Source organism: Aquarana catesbeiana, linkage group LG09 (assembly GCF_042186555.1).
Source record: "Aquarana catesbeiana isolate 2022-GZ linkage group LG09, ASM4218655v1, whole genome shotgun sequence".
In the NCBI taxonomy this organism is placed as follows: domain Eukaryota; kingdom Metazoa; phylum Chordata; class Amphibia; order Anura; family Ranidae; genus Aquarana; species Aquarana catesbeiana.
This window is the reverse complement of record NC_133332.1, coordinates 246,025,237-246,043,525: the sequence shown is the minus strand read 5'-3', so window position 1 is coordinate 246,043,525 and position 18,289 is coordinate 246,025,237. Positions and strand designations below refer to the sequence as shown.

At 43.8% G+C, this 18,289-nt stretch overlaps 1 protein-coding gene across 2 annotated transcripts in view; it reads right to left on the bottom strand.

Moving 5' to 3' along the window:
- The window catches only part of MIGA2 (mitoguardin 2), a 106,220-nt gene that overhangs the window by 10,254 nt on the left and 77,677 nt on the right, over nt 1–18,289 (bottom strand). For both annotated transcript variants that reach the window (XM_073600118.1, XM_073600119.1), the window contains exons 10-14: nt 6,297–6,369; nt 5,394–5,480; nt 4,515–4,613; nt 2,902–3,036; nt 1,076–1,129 (exon numbers count right to left, since the gene is read on the bottom strand). In XM_073600118.1, coding sequence (XP_073456219.1) covers nt 1,076–1,129; nt 2,902–3,036; nt 4,515–4,613; nt 5,394–5,480; nt 6,297–6,369 — 448 coding nt within the window. The remainder of the gene's footprint in view (nt 1–1,075; nt 1,130–2,901; nt 3,037–4,514; nt 4,614–5,393; nt 5,481–6,296; nt 6,370–18,289) is intronic.

Genomic DNA, 18,289 nt, shown 5'->3' with positions numbered 1-18,289 from the left:
CTGCCTACCAACATACCTTCTGCATTTTCATCCTGAAAAAACGGCTCCCTATCATATTTTCTGCGCTTTAATCTTGAAGATGTTGCCCACCATCATACTCTGTTTTCTTCTCATGCATATACTGCCTGCCATCATACCCTTGGCATTCCCCTTGCTGCACATGCTGCCTGACATCAAACGCTCTGCACGCCCCTCTTGCCACCATCATACCCCACAAACTGTTCTTCTGTACAGATTGTCTAGTTATAAATAAAAGTACGCTAAATTAAAAAATCTCTTCAAAGAGACCAAGTCGAGGTTAAACAAACAAAATAAATCAAATAATACAAACATATGCAATAAATAAATTGAATATTGAAAATAAGTGTCCATATGCATCAATAGTGCATTGTGAAATATAAAAATATGAAAATAAAATGAATGTCCATATACACCAATAGTGCAAAAAAAAGTGTCCTTTAAAAATGTGTACACAATTGATAAGTGTGTGGAGGAATGGGTAAATTTGGGCAATGAGGACCGCCTTCACCCTTTAATGCTACAACTGACAAAAAGGGGTCTCAACCTGGAAGTGAAGCTCTATATATGAGAACCCTTACCAGAGCTGGTGGACCCCCTAAAGAGCAGGGTCATAAAATCAGACAGATTACACCCTCTGCAGGGACACATGGATCCTCCAATGTCTCTGATCCTTAGATTGCCTCAGATGGTTGGTGGGGAATTCGCCAGAATGCGATGATACACTCATCAGATGGATGTTCACAATCTCATGGACGCCGCGTGTCACAGATCCCTTCACTCCACCGCATGGACACCCAGCACTGCTCACTCCTCTTCTGCACACATTGTCCATTATGCTGCTCTCCTGCATATGCTGTCTGCTATCATATCTTCTGCGCTCACCTCTGGCATATACTACCTACCATCATAAACTCTACAATTCTATCCTTCATATGCTGCCAGCTAAATCAGTTATTCAAGGTAGTCTGAAATATTCCTAACCTTGCCTGTTCTGAAACAGGTACACTTTTGCAAGTCAACAAAATTTCTATTTTCAAAGGAGGACAACATTTACCATGAGAAGTCTTCGTTTAGCTTTTAAAACCGACCAGCATGCAGTTGCCAATGCCTGTAACATTGAAAAAGTTTTTTGAATTAGGAACAAACATTTAGACAAAACAAGAAAGAGGCTTAATACACAATATAAAGCCAGACTGCAAACTGGCAGCCTAATACAGAGTTGAAATACATAAATATTACATTTTCTAGCATTTTTCTAGTTTTTAAATAGACCTTTAATGAGAAAAATATGGGCGGTTGCCATTGCTGACTTCTGTAAATAATAGATGCCTGGCTTTCTCCAATAATCAAGTCACTGATTCAGGAAAAGTATGCAGAACTGGAAAGAGAAGTCAGAACTCCTGGTCTGTATACAGGTTTCTACTGATGATTCAGAAAGGACTAAAGCTGCTAGATCGATACATCAGTCAGGGTTCCCAGATTACTGACAAAATTGGGGGTGGGTGGTACTGGTGCCTACAGCCATGCCAGAAAAAGAAAATGAAGCTCTGACCGGTAAGCACATTTTTCTCTCTTTGTATTTCAAACTTTCAAATATTAACCTCTTGGCGTCCGCGCTATAGCCGAATGATGGCCACAGCGCGGACCTGAATTTCCGGGCGATCCCGGCCCCTTACCACGTGATCAGCTGTCAGCCAATGACAGCTGATCACATGATGAAAACAAAAGCTCGGTAATCTTTTTTTTTTCCTCACGCTGACACCGTGATGATAAAAAAAAGACGATCACCGGCTTATGTGCAGGGGACATCGGTCCCAAAGAGGAAGAGGCAATTCTGCCTCATCTATGCCACCAGTACACCCTGCCAATGCCACCTGCCAGTGCCCACAGTGCCCACCAGTGCCACCTATCAATGCCCATTAGTGCCACCTATCAATGCCCACCAGTGATGCCAATCAGTGCCATCTAGCAGTGCTGCCTATCAGCGTAACCAACCAGTGCTGATCAGTGCCCATTATTACCACCCATCAGTGCCCATCACTGCCACCTATAGGTGCCCATCAGTGCCGCCTCATCAGCGTACATCAATGAAGGAGAAAAATTACTTGTTTGCAAAATTTTATAACAAAATATAAAAAAAAAAAAAAAAAAAATTTTAAAAAGACCGAATTTTTAAACAAAAAATAAAAACCGCAGAGGTGATCAAATACCACCAAAAGAAATGAATGATGATAATGATAATTTCATTTGGGTACAGTGTTGTATGACCGCGCAATTGTCATTCAAAGTGCATTAGCGCTGAAAGCTGAAAATTGGTCTGGACAGGAGGGGGGTTTAAGTGCCCAGTAAGCAAGTAGTTAAGCTAAAGCTTTCTTTTTTTATTTTGGATCAATTAGGGAAACCCCTATAATGTTTTTATTTTGTTTTTTGCCACCCCACCCTTTGGGGAGACTTCCCTTCTTTTACTGTCCTATAGACAGAACAGGAAGTTAGGAAATCTCTCCAAAGTGAAGGAAACCCCCTCTTAAAATAGTCAACACTGGAACTATTGTTCCCACTGGAGGATCTACCCTCTATTCCTGTTCTACTCAAAAGATTCAATCCCCCCCCCCTAATTTTTATTCCAGTGACAATAGTCACCAAGACAAATAGAGAATAAATCTCCCTAGATGGGATACATGGACAGCAAAATAAACCAAAGGTTCTAATCCAAAAACCCAAAAAAAAAAATGTAAAATTTAAAATTGTGGCTGTAGATGCGCATTGATATCTGACACTGATAACCCTGATAAGGTTGTATGTTTCTTTTCTAATACACAAACTCAGCTGCTAAATTGTTCATCCAATGTTAACAACAGAGGGTCATGCATATTTACTCACAGTTTCTTTGAAGCTATCAGACAGCCAGCGGTTCCGCAAGACGGCAATTACTGAGGTCGGTGGATTTTCCAAGTCCTCAAAGGCATCCATTAATATAAAATCCAGTGCTATGTCAAAGAAATTCATACAGACCACCTAGATAGAAGGAAAAAAAAAACATTTCCATACGGGTATAACAGCTGGAGGAGGGGACAAAGTAACCGATATTAGGGAAAGGAAACAAAGCAACATAACCTATAAAACCCGGAGGGACAGAGTATCTCACATGAGAACGGAGATCTGGCGCTGTACAGATTATCACCTCTCTAAATGGATTACATAGACTTATGCACTCGTAAAACCTCAGCTATACGATTAGTTGTAATCCCATATTTTTTAAGTCCGTCCCCAGCTCTCCTGTCATTTTGGCAACATTGTGCCTACATATTTAGCATGCTTGCAGCACTGAATTCTTGGGTTCAGTTTCCAACTAAGACATAGAGAGCATAGAGTTTTTAAGTGTGGATTTCCTCCCACAACCAAAAACCTAGTGAAAGCCTAGTAGCAGACTTTCATCCAGACTTTCCCTTTTCTGAGTTGTGCCAGATATATTATTATTACTGTATCAGTTTGCTATCAGGGACTATTGGGAACAAGAAGTGCATGCCGACTGTAATAGGGCGTACACACGGTCGGACTTTGTTCGGACATTCCGACAACAAAATCCTAGGATTTTTTCCGACGGATGTTGGCTCAAACTTGTCTTGCATACACACGGTCACACAAAGTTGTCGGAAAATCCGATCGTTCTAAACGCGGTGACGTAAAACACATACGTCGGGACTATAAACGGGGCAGTGGCCAATAGCTTTCATCTCTTTATTTATTCTGAGCATGCGTGGCACTTTGTGCGTCGGATTTGTGTACACACGATCGGAATTTCCGACAACGGATTTTGTTGTCGGAAAATTTTATCTCCTGCTCTCCAACTTTGTGTGTCGGAAAATCCGATGGAAAATGTCCGATGGAGCCCACACACGGTCTGAATTTCCAACAACACGCTCCGATCGGATATTTTCCATCGGAAAATCCGACCGTGTGTACGGGGCATAAGACTTACGCTGATCAAACTCAGAATATTAGCTCTGCACGACTAGAATGCTGAACACTTAGAGCCCTTTCACACTCACAGCGCAGCCGCCCATTGAAATTAATGGGCACCGCTGCCAGAGCGATTCGGCAGCAGTGCTTTACAGGCGCATTTAACCCCTTTCGACTGCTAGCAGCCGGAAAGCACCGCTAAAGCAACGGTAAAGTGCCTCTAAAACTAGCGGCCGAAGGGTTAAATGCGCCCGAAAAGTGCCGCTGGTGGACCTTTGGCAGCGGTACCCAATCATTTCAATGGGCAGGGGCGGTGGAGGAGTGGTGTATACACCGCTGCTAAACTGCTCCAAAGATGCTGCTTGCAGGACTTTTTCTTAGTCACATCAACCCTCATCAGATGCTGCTCAGTAGAGCAAGAGAATTTACCATATACATGCGGCAATTATCTGCAGAGAGATTAGACCTAACACAGCCTATTGTGTCATAAGAGGTCAATACATGAACCCCTTTACAGCACATTTTCTCCTTACCCCGCGTCCTTCTAGTTCTCTCTGAGTAGTGGGCCATGTATCTTCCTTCAGTGCATACTGCACCATTTCTTCATAGTTCTCTATGAAACCCTTAGGATTCTGAAACAATTATATATATTTAGCAAAAATAAAACCAGGTCAGTCAATACAATAGTCTTTCAGGTGACCCCTGTTATCCCATCTGACAGCGCCTATGCAGACAGGCTGTTGTAAGCTCTTCATTGCTTCCTCTGTGCTGTCATAGCTCTCTAGCAATCAATAGCAGCTGTGAAACTGTGTGAAAACTGACTCTCATAGCATAGCACAGTGAGCTGTCAGCCAAAGGAAAATAAAGTATACTTTCACAATCTAGGAAAAGGAGTGATAGAATTCTTAAAGCAGAACTACACTGCATCTGAGCACCAAAAACGCTATATACTGCATTTACAACATTTAAAGCGAATTTGCCAACTAATCCGTGTCTTGGTGCTTTTTGCTGAGAAATCACTTTGAACCCCCTCCCTCTCCTCCTAGCATTTCTGGGTGTGGTCATCTTGAGTAACTGCAGATGATTCCTGTAGCTTTTACTGCCTAGAATCCATCTGCCCTTAGCTCAGGCATGCAGGCAGGAGGGTGTGCTTAGCTGAGAAAACCCCTCCTCTTCTACCGAAGACTTCTGGGATGTAGGACATCATTTGCCTATAGAGATGTGACTGGAGGAAGGGTACAACACAAAACTTGCAACAGCCTCTATGCACAGAAACTGTCAAGATAAACCACTGTTAGATGAACTATCAAAAGACAAGGCAAGGGTCAAATTAAGCATCAATGCATTAGGAATAACTGATAAAACATTGCAGCTGGGGCACTTTCTAGAACCACCAAATCTTTATACAATACCTTCTCAGCTCTAACAATCAGTCCTGTCACCATTTGTTTCCCAACTTCACCAAAGAACAACTGGTTGCCTTCATCCTGAAGTAGTTGCTGCAATCAGAAAATAAGTTATTTTTTTTGCTGCTAAAGCTGATCACAAAAGGTATATGTAGGCAAAACTCTCAAGCATCTGTCCCTGCACAGTCAATCATTTACATTTAAAGCCAAACTGTGGGCTTGGACACTACCCCACCTTCCCTACAGGTCACCCAAGCTGTATGTAATGCAATTTTGTGTATACATATCTATTCTGAAGTCCTAAAGTATAACTAAAGGCAAAACTTTTTGTTTGTTTTGGATAGAGTGGAGAGGGATTAGAACACCTACTGTATTAGGTTTTTATTGCTGTCTGTGCCCCTGTTAGGGAGATGCACCTTCTCCATTTGTCCTGTTTACTTTTCTTATCAAAACTGAAAGCAAAAGAAAATCTAAAATGTTGGGTTCAATATGCAAAATATTTAGTTTACTAAAATAATTGCATTTCCATGTTCTGTGTACTGTGGGAGACCAGATGTAGTGAATGCGGGTTCTGGGTTTAGTAACACTCAAAGTATACAGGCCTGTAAATTAAAGAATGTCTAGATCAGGGGCCTCAAACTGGCGACCCTCCAGCTGTTGCGAAACTACAAGTCCCATCATGCCTCTGCCTGTGGCAGTCATGCTTGTAACTGTCAGCCTTGCAATGCCTCATGGGACTTGTAGCTTCACAACAGCTGGAGGGCCGCCAGTTTGAGACCCCTGGTCTAGATCCTTAAAAATGCTAAATCTTCATGAAGTCAAAGAGTCATACAGTATCTATATGGCTTCATTCTGCACTACAACACCGATCTTGAAAGAATAACCAAGAAAACATTTTGTTTCAGTTACCTGGAAAGCCTGACGAACACAGTGCAATTTCGCCAAAAAGTCCTGGTCATTATAACAACCCAGCAGCTCCGTTCTTTAAAGAAAAAAACAAAACAAAACATACATACATACATGAAGGCTTTAAATATAGAAAAATACTAAAACAGCTCAGTACCATTTTTAACCCTTTCACTGCCAAGACCTACAGAAGTGCCTGCAGGTGGCCAAGTCAGTACGGCGTACGGACCTCATTTCTCCCTCTCCTTTAAGCTTATGGTCACTTTAATGACCATAAGCTTATATCAGAATTGTTCAGCAGACTCTGCTGAACAATTCTATAACTCTATAAACACAGTAGTATAAAAATCAAACAGTCAGATCACTGAATCATTAGAATACTAAAAACAGCGCTGAAATAAAAATATCAAAACATGTAGCCAGAACCACAATTGAAAGTCTCTATGTAGTAGGTGATAGTGAGGACAGTTCAAAGGCTTTTATAGGTGTAGAATCACTGATGTCCTAGCGTGCACCTTTCACCAGAGAGCAAGTAAACGTATTCCACCTCGTGATGCACACTCCCCCAGGGGGTCAAACTCACCAGAAGCCTCTAATAAAAAAGCATTGAGTAAAGGTGTTAATCATCCACTTAAATACTTAGTCCTCATCATCAGCAGGGTTCACTGGCAAAGGGGCTCCAAATATACCATAAAATACAAGCGTGACAGCACATAGCATAATCCTATTTATTTATGTTAAAATCCCCTATACATCAGAGGTCCCCTTAATTCTAACTACGTACATTATATCAAAATTACACAAACAAATAGAATGGTCCAGAGGGCGCTGTTTGACCCCCTGGGGGAGTGTGCATCACGAGGTGGAATACGTTTACTTGCTCTCTGGTGAAAGGTGCACGCTAGGACATCAGTGATTCTACACCTATAAAAGCCTTTGAACTGTCCTCACTATCACCTACTACATAGAGACTTTCAATTGTGGTTCTTGCCACATGTTTTGATATTTTTATTTCAGCGCTGTTTTTAGTATTCTAATGATTCAGTGATCTGACGGTTTGATTTTTATACTACTGTGTTTATGCTATTTTTCTTTTTAAACAGCTGCTCACTACCTTTTTTAATATTTTGAGTATTATATATTTTTTATCTATTTTCTTCAGTTTATGCACTGCACATAGAACTGTGGGATTGATCTGGCGCTGAGTGGGTGTGTTGCAGGCCTCATTATACACCCCTTTTTTCATTAATTCTATAACTCACGGATCAGAGTTATTAACCCCTAAATGTGACTGCCCATTTAGCACCCATGCCGCCACTTCCCTGCCCCCTGCCTCTCCACCCCCGCCACACCCCCATCTAAAACTGCCCCACCCCCACTCTCCTCTCACCTTCACCCCCAGCATTAATTACCCCCCCTCCACCCGATTCGATCCCCCCTGCAAACCCGCCCCCCACAGCCACCATCATTAGCCGGCATCCCTCCTCTTCCACTTCCGCTGGCTTCAGGTGCTGCATGGGGGGGTCCAGATGTGTCCCCCCCCCACGCCAGTCAAATCTCCCCCCAAATGCCACCACACCCCCGATCCATGGCCGCTCCGAGTGGCATCTCTCCTTCCCCTCCCTCCGCCTGCACAGATCTCCGTGATCTGTCATGCTTTGAGAGCGCGGCGGGGAGCGGTGCGGGTAAAGTTGGGGCTTGAGGGGGCTTAGTAAACATGTGTTTACTAAACTCCCCCCTGTAGAAGAGAGGGCACATGTAGCGATCACTACTGATCACTGCTATGTGCCCATTGACACTGACAGCTGATATATTGTAACTGCGAGTGTTAAAATGTATCAGTCTGTCATTTTCTGAACAAATGGAATCTCTATATAGATTCCATTCATTCAAAGTACTGCAGAGAAAAGGGACTATCTTCAGTCCCTTTCTCTGTCCCAAAAAAAAGAGATAAGGGGGTCTGTTTAGACCTTTGATATCTCACCAAAGACCCCCCCCCCCCCAAAAAAAAGAAGAAATTAAAAAAATGACTGTTAAAAATAATAATGTAAAAAGTAAAATTTTTAAAATAAAAACCTGGTAAGACCCCCCCATGTTGACGGTCCCCCCTGCACTCACCCCTCCATGGATACCTCAGCTTCTCCTGCCGGCCAACCCAATCCGCCCTGATTGGCCAGGAGGAGAAGCCGGAAGACGATAACGAATTTTAATTTGCTATTGTTACAAGTGGGTGGGTTTGGGTTCCAATGCTCTGCGCCCGAGCCCAACCTAATTTAAGCCTCAGGCTCTAATCATGTGGCTTAAAAAAAAAAACCCCTAGTGCCCCTAATGGACTGGCCGCTCCTGGTAAAACCCCTTTCACATGGAGCGGACTCAGTCAAGCAGATCCGCCTGCTCAGGGTGGGATCTGTCTGCTGCTCCCCGCTGAGCAGGCGGATGACAGGTCCGTGTCCGCTCCGCTGATGCAAAAAGGACACAGACACAGCTTGCTATTCTCTATGGGGCGGTCAGATGGAAACAGACTGCCTGTCCATTTCCATCGGATCGGATACCATCCGATCCGATCTGCTAGATGGATTGGGAATGGAATCCCCATCCGTCTGTTTTTAGCGGATTGGATCGAATGCAGGCGGGTTTAAACGGACACATGTCCATTTACATCAGCCTCTCCATAGAAGAACAACGGGTGGTCCGATTGGGCCCGCCTGAAAAAACGGACAGGCAGACCCGATTGGTGTGCTTGTGTGAAAGGGGCCTAAGGTCTTTTCCACAAAGGGCATATGCAGTGTACCTTTACAGGGATGCACAGGTGTTCCGTGCATCTCTGTGCAGACAGTCCCACTGATGTAATTTGGGATGTAGCACCTGCACGAACAGAGCCGTTGCTCCCAATTTTACATCCATGTAGGTCCACATGCATGTCCCTGAGCTCACACGGCCTGCATTCAGGGTCATGTACCCACACCCACATGGATGTCAGGTTGGGAACAGCAGCTATGCCCGTGCAGCCATTGCATCCCAATTAACATAAATGGGACTGTCTGTACGGGGATGCACGGAACATATGTGCATCCCTGTGCGGGTAAACATGGCCCTACATGGGCGTACACTTTAGTATGCCACATGTGAATGATGCTTTAGTACTAATTTAGCAGGGATATTGTAAGTTATGTTGTGTTTATGTCCAATATTAATGATTTTAGTTTATTTTTTTTTATGGTTTCAAACAGTTTTTATTAACCACTTGCCGACCGCCGCACGACTATATACGTCGACAGAGCGGCACGGGCAGGCAAAAGGACGTATATGTACGTCCTTGCCTGCCCGCGGGTGGGGGGTCCGATCGGACCCCCCCCCGGTGCCAGCGGCGGTCGGCAAATCTCCCCCGGCGATCGGAGGTGAGGGGGAGGCCATCCATTCGTGGCCCCCCCCTCGCGATCGCTCTCAGCCAATGGGATCATTTCCCTGCCTCTGTATTGTACACAGAGGCAGAGGAAATGATGTCATCTCTCCTCGGCTCGGTATTTTCCGTTCCGGGCCGAGGAGAGAAGACTGCAATGTAAGTGCACCAACACACTACACACAGTAGAACATGCCAGGCACACTAAACACCCCGATCCCCCCCCCGATCGCCCCCCGATCCCCCCCCAATCACCCCCCCCCCCCCTGTCACAAACTGACACCAGCAGGTTTTTTTTTTTTTTTTTTTTTTTTTTTCTGATTACTGTATTGGTGTCAGTTTGTGACATTTACAGTGTTAGGACAGTTAGTATTACCCCCCTGTAGGTCTAGGGTACCCCCCTAACCCCCCCTAATAAAGTTTTAACCCCTTGATCACCCCCCGTCACCAGTGTCGCTAAGCGATCATTTTTCTGATCGCTGTATTAGTGTCACTGGTGACGCTAGTTAGTGAGGTAAATATTTAGGTTCGCCGTCAGCGTTTTATAGCGACAGGGACCCCCATATACTACCTAATAAATGTTTTAACCCCTTGATTGCCCCCTAGTTAACCCTTTCACCACTGATCACTGTATAACTGTTACGGGTGACGCTGGTTAGTTTGTTTATTTTTTATAGTGTCAGGGCACCCGCCGAATAAAGATTTAGCCCCCTGATCGCCCGGCGGTGATATGCGTCGCCCCAGGCAGCGTCAGATTAGCGCCAGTAACGCTAACACCCACGCACGCAGCATACGCCTCCCTTAGTGGTATAGTATCTGTACGGATCAATATCTGATCTGATCAGATCTATACTAGCGTCCCCAGCAGTTTAGGGTTCCCAAAAACACAGTGTTAGCAGGATCAGCCCAGATACCTGCTAGCACCTGCGTTTTGCCCCTCCGCCCGGCTCGGCCCAGCCCACCCAAGTGCAGTATCGATCGATCACTGTCACTTACAAAACACTAAACGCATAACTGCAGCGTTCGCAGAGTCAGGCCTGATCCCTGTGATCGCTAACAGTTTTTTTGGTAGCGTTTTGGTGAAATGGCAAGCACCAGCCCCAGGCAGCGTCAGGTTAGTGCCAGTAGCGCTAACACCCACGCACGCACCGTACACCTCCCTTAGTGGTATAGTATCTGAACGCATCAATATCTGATCCGATCAGATCTATACTAGCGTCCCCAACAGTTTAGGATTCCCAAAAACGCAGTGTTAGCGGGATCAGCCCAGATACCTGCTAGCACCTGCGTTTTGCCCCTCCGCCCGGCCCAGCCCAGCCCACCCAAGTGCAGTATCGATCGATCACTGTCACTTACAAAACACTAAACGCATAACTGCAGCGTTCGCAGAGTCAGGCCTGATCCCTGCGATCGCTAACAGTTTTTTTGGTAGCGTTTTGGTGAACTGGCAAGCACCAGCCCCAGGCAGCGTCAGGTTAGTGCCAGTAGCGCTAACACCCACGCACGCACCGTACACCTCCCTTAGTGGTATAGTATCTGAACTGATCAATATCTGATCTGATCCGATCAGATCTATACTGGCATCCCCAGCAGTTTAGGGTTCCCAAAAACGCAGTGTTAGTGGGATCAGCCCAGATACCTGCTAGCACCTGCGTTTTGCCCCTCCGCCCGGCCCAGCCCAGCCCACCCAAGTGCAGTATCGATCGATCACTGTCACTTACAAAACACTAAACGCATAACTGCAGCGTTCGCAGAGTCAGGCCTGATCCCTGCGATCGTTAACAGTTTTTTTGGTAGCGTTTTGGTGAACTGGCAAGCGCCAGCGGCCTAGTACACCCCGGTCATAGTCAAACCAGCACTGCAGTAACACTTGGTGACGTGGTGAGTCCCATAAGTGCAGTTCAAGCTGGTGAGGTGGCAAGCACAAGTAGTGTCCCGCTGCCACAAAGAAGACAAACACAGGCCCGTCGTGCCCATAATGCCCTTCTTGCTGCATTCGCCAATCCTAATTGGGAACCCACCGCTTCTGCAGCGCCCGTACTTCCCCCATTCACATCCCCAACCAAATGCAGTCGGCTGCATGAGAGGCATTTTCTTTATGTCCTCCCCCTAGTACCCCTACCCAACGAACCCTCCCAAAAAAGATGTCGTGTCTGCAGTAAGCACGGATATAGGCGTGACACCCGCTATTATTGTCCCTCCTGTCCTGACAATCCTGGTCTTTGCATTGGTGAATGTTTTGAATGCTACCATTCACTAGCTGAGTATTAGCGTAGGGTACAGCATTGCACAGACTAGGACACACTTTCACAGGGTCTCCCAAGATGCCATCGCATTTTGAGAGACCCGAACCTGGAACCGGTTACAGTTATAAAAGTTACAGTTACAAAAAAAGTGTAAAAAAAAAAAAAAAAAACACAAACAAAAATATAAAATAAAAAGTAATAGTTGTCGTTTTATTGTTCTCTCTCTATTCTCTCTCTCTCTATTCTCTCTATTGTTCTGCTCTTTTTTACTGTATTCTATTCTGCAATGTTTTATTGTTATTATGTTTTATCATGTTTGCTTTTCAGGTATGCAATTTTTTATACTTTACCATTTACTGTGCTTTATTGTTAGCCATATTTTTGTCTTCAGGTACAGCATTCACGACTTTGAGTGGTTATACCAAAATGATGCTTGCAGGTTTAGGTATCATCTTGGTATCATTCTTTTCAGCCAGCGGTCGGCTTTCATGTAAAAGCAATCCTAGCGGCTAATTAGCCTCTAGACTGCTTTTACAAGCAGTGGGAGAGAATGCCCCCCCCCCCCCCCATCGTCTTCCGTGTTTTTCTCTGGCTCTCCTGTCTCAACAGGGAACCTGAGAATGCAGCCGGTGATTCAGCCAGCTGACCATAGAGCTGATCAGAGACCAGAGTGGCTCCAAACATCTCTATGGCCTAAGAAACCGGAAGCTACGAGCATTTTATGACTTAGATTTCGCCGGATGTAAATAGCGCCATTGGGAAATTGGGGAAGCATTTTATCACACCGATCTTGGTGTGGTCAGATGCTTTGAGGGCAGAGGAGAAATCTAGGGTCTAATAGACCCCAATTTTTTCAAAAAAGAGTACCTGTCACTACCTATTGCTATCATAGGGGATATTTACATTCCCTGAGATAACAGTAAAAATGATTAAAAAAAAAAAAAATGAAAGGAACAGTTTTAAAATAAGATAAAAAAGCAAAAAAATAATAAAGAAAAAAAAAAAAAAAAAAAAAAAAAGCACCCCTGTCCCCCCTGCTCTCGCGCTAAGGCGAACGCAAGCGTCGGTCTGGCGTCAAATGTAAACAGCAATTGCACCATGCATGTGAGGTATCACCGCGACGGTTAGATCGAGGGCAGTAATTTTAGCAGTAGACCTCCTCTGTAAATCTAAAGTGGTAACCTGTAAAGGCTTTTAAAGGCTTTTAAAAATGTATTTATTTTGTTGCCACTGCACGTTTGTGCGCAATTGTAAAGCATGTCATGTTTGGTATCCATGTACTCGGCCTAAGATCATCTTTTTTATTTCATCAAACATTTGGGCAATATAGTGTGTTTTAGTGCATTAAAATGTAAAAAAGTGTGTTTTTTCCCCAAAAAATGCGTTTGAAAAATCGCTGCGCAAATACTGTGTGAAAAAAAAAAATTAAACACCCACCATTTTAATCTGTAGGGCATTTGCTTTAAAAAAATATATAATGTGTGGGGGTTCAAAGTAATTTTCTTGCAAAAAAAAATAATTTTTTCATGTAATCAAAAAGTGTCAGAAAGGGCATTGTCTTCAAGTGGTTAGAAGAGTGGGTGATGTGTGACATAAGCTTCTAAATGTTGTGCATAAAATGCCAGGACAGTTCAAACCCCCCCCAAATGACCCCATTTTGGAAAGTAGACACCCCAAGCTATTTGCTGAGAGGCATGTCGAGTCCATGGAATATTTTATATTGTGACACAAGTTGCGGGAAAGAGACAAATTTTTTTTTTTTTTTTTTTTTTTTGCACAAAGTTGTCACTAAATTATATATTGCTCAAACATGCCATGGGAATATGTGAAATTACACCCCAAAATACATTCTGCTGCTTCTCCTGAGTACGGGGATACCACATGTGTGAGACTTTTTGGGAGCCTAGCCGCGTATGGGACCCCGAAAACCAAGCACCGCCTTCAGGCTTTCTAAGGGCGTAAATTTTTGATTTCACTCTTCACTGCCTATCACAGTCTCGGAGGCCATGGAATGCCCAGGTGGCACAAACCCCCCCCAAATGACCCCATTTTGGAAAGTAGACACCCAAAGCTATTTGCTGAGCGGTATAGTGAGTATTTTGCAGACCTCACTTTTTGTCACAAAGTTTTGAAAATTAAAAAAAGAAAAAAAAAATTTTTTTTTTTGTCTTTCTTCATTTTCAAAAACAAATGAGAGCTGCAAAATACTCACCATGCCTCTCAGCAAATAGCTTGGGGTGTCTACTTTCCAAAATGGGGTCATTTGGGGGGGGTTTGTGCCACCTGGGCATTCCATGACCTCCGAAACTGTGATAGGCAGTGAAGAGTGAAATCAAAAATGTACACCCTTAGAAATCCTGAAGGCGGTGATTGGTTTTCGGGGTCCCGTACGCGGCTAGGCTCCTAAAAAGTCCCACACATGTGGTATCCCCATACTCAGGAGAAGCAGCAGAATGTATTTTGGGGTGCAATTCCACATATGCCCATGACCTGTGTGAGCAATATATCATTTAGTGACAACTTTGTGCAAAAAAAAAAAAAAAAAAAAAAAAATTGTCACTTTCCCGCAACTTGTGTCAAAATATAAAATATTCCATGGACTCAACATGCCTCTCAGCAAATAGCTTGGGGTGTCTACTTTCCAAAATGGGGTCATTTGGGGGGGGTTTGTGCCATCTGGGCATTTTATGGCCTTCAAAACTGTGATGGGTAGTGAGGAGTAAAATCAAAAATGTACGCCCTTAGAAATCCTGAAGGCGGTGATTGGTTTTCGGGGCCCCGTATGCGGCTAGGCTCCCAAAAAGTCCCACACATGTGGTATCCCCATACTCAGGAGAAGCAGCTAAATGTATTTTGGGGTGCAATTCCACATATGCCCATGGCCTGTGTGAGCAATATATCATTTAGTGACAACTTTTTGTAATTTTTTTTTTTTTTTTTTTTTTTTGTCATTATTCAATCACTTGGGACAAAAAAAATGAATATTCAATGGGCTCAACATGCCTATCAGCAATTTCCTTGGGGTGTCTACTTTCCAAAATGGGGTCATTTGTGGGGGTTTTGTACTGCCCTGCCATTTTAGCACCTCAAGAAACGACATAGGCAGTCATAAATTAAAGGCTGTGTAAATTCCAGAAAATGTACCCTAGATTGTAGGCGCTATAACTTTTGCGCAAACCAATAAATATACACTTATTGACATTTTTTTTACCAAAGACATGTGGCCAAATACATTTTGGCCTAAATGTATGACTAAAATTGAGTTTATTGGATTTTTTTTAGAACAAAAAGTAGAAAATATCATTTTTTTTCAAAATTTTCGGTCTTTTTCCGTGTATAGCGCAAAAAATAAAAACGGCAGAGGTGATCAAATACCATCAAAAGAAAGCTCTATTTGTGGGAAGAAAAGGACGCAAATTTCGTTTGGTTACAGCATTGCATGACCGCGCAATTAGCAGTTAAAGCGACGCAGTGCCAATTTGTAAAAAGTGCTCTGGTCAGGAAGGGGGTAAATCCTTCCGGGGCTGAAGTGGTTAAACAATGTACATATTGAACATCATTTTGCATGATATAAGGCAATACAACAATTACGCATGAGAGATTTGGATATCTTATGGACACAGACTGATCTCTTGGTTTATAGTCAACGCATTCAAAAAGAAACGTCAATTCCCATAGGTTGATGAGCGTCGACTTTGAGTTGGGCCGTTAGGTTGCATTTAAGAACTTAAGATGCTGATTCTGTGCAGGTTTCTGTGGCTCGCAGCCATCTGTCCCAAATTTTATTGTATTGCACCCTCTGTTGATATATATGAATTTTTTGTAGGGTAGTATATTATTTATGTCTGCCTTCCAGTCATTAAAGCTAGGGGGTAATGGTCTCATCCATTGTCTGCCAATAATTTTCCTGGCCGAGAACAGCGTTTCCTGCAAGAATGTCTTGGTAAATTTATGCATATCAGTGTCAGGGAATATCCCCAACAAGCATTGTTTGGGATCTAGGGTCAGGGGGGAGCCCATAGTATCGTGCAGGAAATCCACAATCTGCTTCCAGAAACCCTGGAGTAGTGGGCATGCGGTTACATATCAAGCATGTTGTGGGGTGTCCCTGCCGAAATGAAGCCATTCTTGAAGGAGTGAGATATGCTTGGTGTAGAATATATATCTGGGATAGTCTATCGGAAAGTTTAGGGGAGACAGCAGGAATCGGGTGCTTCACTCCATTCTTCGTCCTCTAGTGCTCCCACCTCCCTTTCCCAGCTCAGTTTAACATCATAGGCTAATTGAGTAGATGAAGGGGTAATGAGCATGCTATAAAAGTCGGAGTTTAATTTTTGTGGGTCTGTGCCTTTAACCACTGCCATAATGGCATTAGAGGTGGGCTGTGGGAGGGATTGAGGGAACTGAGAATGTACGGCATGTCGGACCTGTAGGAATCTAAAAAACATGAAATCTGGAAGCATGAATGTATTTGAGGTCATCAAAAGTTTTAGGTTCACCATTTGAAAGTATGTGGTATAAGTAGTATATGCCTCTTGTGCTCCAGATCTCCGTATTCGAGATCTGCTCTAATTCCAAGAGTGACTTATTGTGCCAGAGGGGAGTGAAGTCATTGTGTTTGGGAATCCCTAATTTATATCACCTATAATGCGGTTTCCTTCAGAACCATCTCCAACAGAGCCCACTGCGATCGCACAAAGTGGGTCTGAGGTCAGTTGTGTCCACGTTGGGCACAGAAGTGTACTGAATCTCACTCTATCCATTTTGTCTATGTGATAGAACTGAGATAGAAAAGAGGCAAGATAGTATAGATTAAATTCAGGGAGGGCTGTTCCGCCTAGATCAGTGGGATTTTAGAGAATCCTCCAGGCGAGTTTGTGTCTGTTGGTACCCCAAATTAATGGTTTGAGCAAAGCTTCTATGGACTTAAAATATTTCAGGGGCATATATACTGGCGTATGTCATAGTATATATAGTATTTTGGGCAACAATACCATTTTTAGAACATTAATGCGTCCCCATACGCCTAGTGGAAGACTGGCCCGTATTTGAATTTTGGATTTGATTAGGGTAAATAGAGGTTCTATGTTAAGGGGTATATAATCAGCTGGGGTTCAAGAGACAGATATTCCCAAATATTTAATAGTGTTTACTCGCTGCAACGGTAGTTGTTCCTATACTCTGGGAGGGGGAAAGCTATCAATGGGTAGTAGAGCTGCACGATTCTGGATAAAAATAGGATTTTTTAAAACAGCTTACCTGTAAAATCCTTTTCTTTCGAAGGACATCACGGGACACAGAGCCACAGTAATTACTGATGGGTTATATAGGTATCACTGGTGATTGGACACTGGCACACCCTATCAGGAAGTTCAACCCCCTATATAATCCCTCCCCCTTGCAGGGATACCTCAGTTTTGTAGCCAAGCAATATAGTGTATTAGAAGAGGGGTGGGACCTCTGTGTCCCGTGATGTCCTTCGAAAGAAAAGGATTTTACAGGTAAGCTGTTTTAAAAAATCCTATTTTCTTTCTCGAACATCACGGGACACAGAGCCACAGTAATTACTGATGGGATGTCCCAGAGCAATGCTACCTGGGGGGGGGGGAACCACGACCAAGTAGGGTGCAATCAGACCTGAGGACCCTGTACTGCTGCCTGCAGCACACTACGCCCAAAGGCGATATCCTCATGCCTTCTCACATCCACCTGATAGAATCTGGTGAATGTATGAACTGAAGACCAGGTTGCGGCCTTGCAAATTTGAGCCATAGAGGCCCGGTGATGCACTGCCCAAGAAGCACCAATAGCCCTTGTGGAATGTGCCCTGATCTGAAACGGAGGAATCTTCTGTTTCAAACCGTAAGCTTGAATGATCAACTGTCGAATCCATTTAGAAATGGTAGCTTTTGACGCTGCCTGTCCTCTATTGGGACCCTCTGGCAGCACAAACAAAACATCCATCTTGCGGATCTGAGTAGTTGCCCCTAGATAGGCCTTAACTGCTCTTACTACATCCAACGAATGTAGAGATCTCTCTTCCGGAGAACAGGGATCTGGAAAAAAGGAAGGTAGAACAATGTCTTGGTTTAAATGAAAATCAGAAACCACCTTCGGTAAAAAACTAGGATGAGGGCGTAGTACCACTCTATCCTTGTGTATAATCAAATAAGGCTCCTTACAGGAAAGAGCTGCTAATTCTGATACTCTTCTAGCAGAAGAGATGGCCACCAGAAAAATTAATTTCCTTGTCAACAAGACCAAAGGAATCTGACTTATTGGTTCAAAAGGCCGTTTCTGTAACACAGCCAGGACCAAATTCAAGTCCCAGGGGTTTAGGGGCGCTTTAA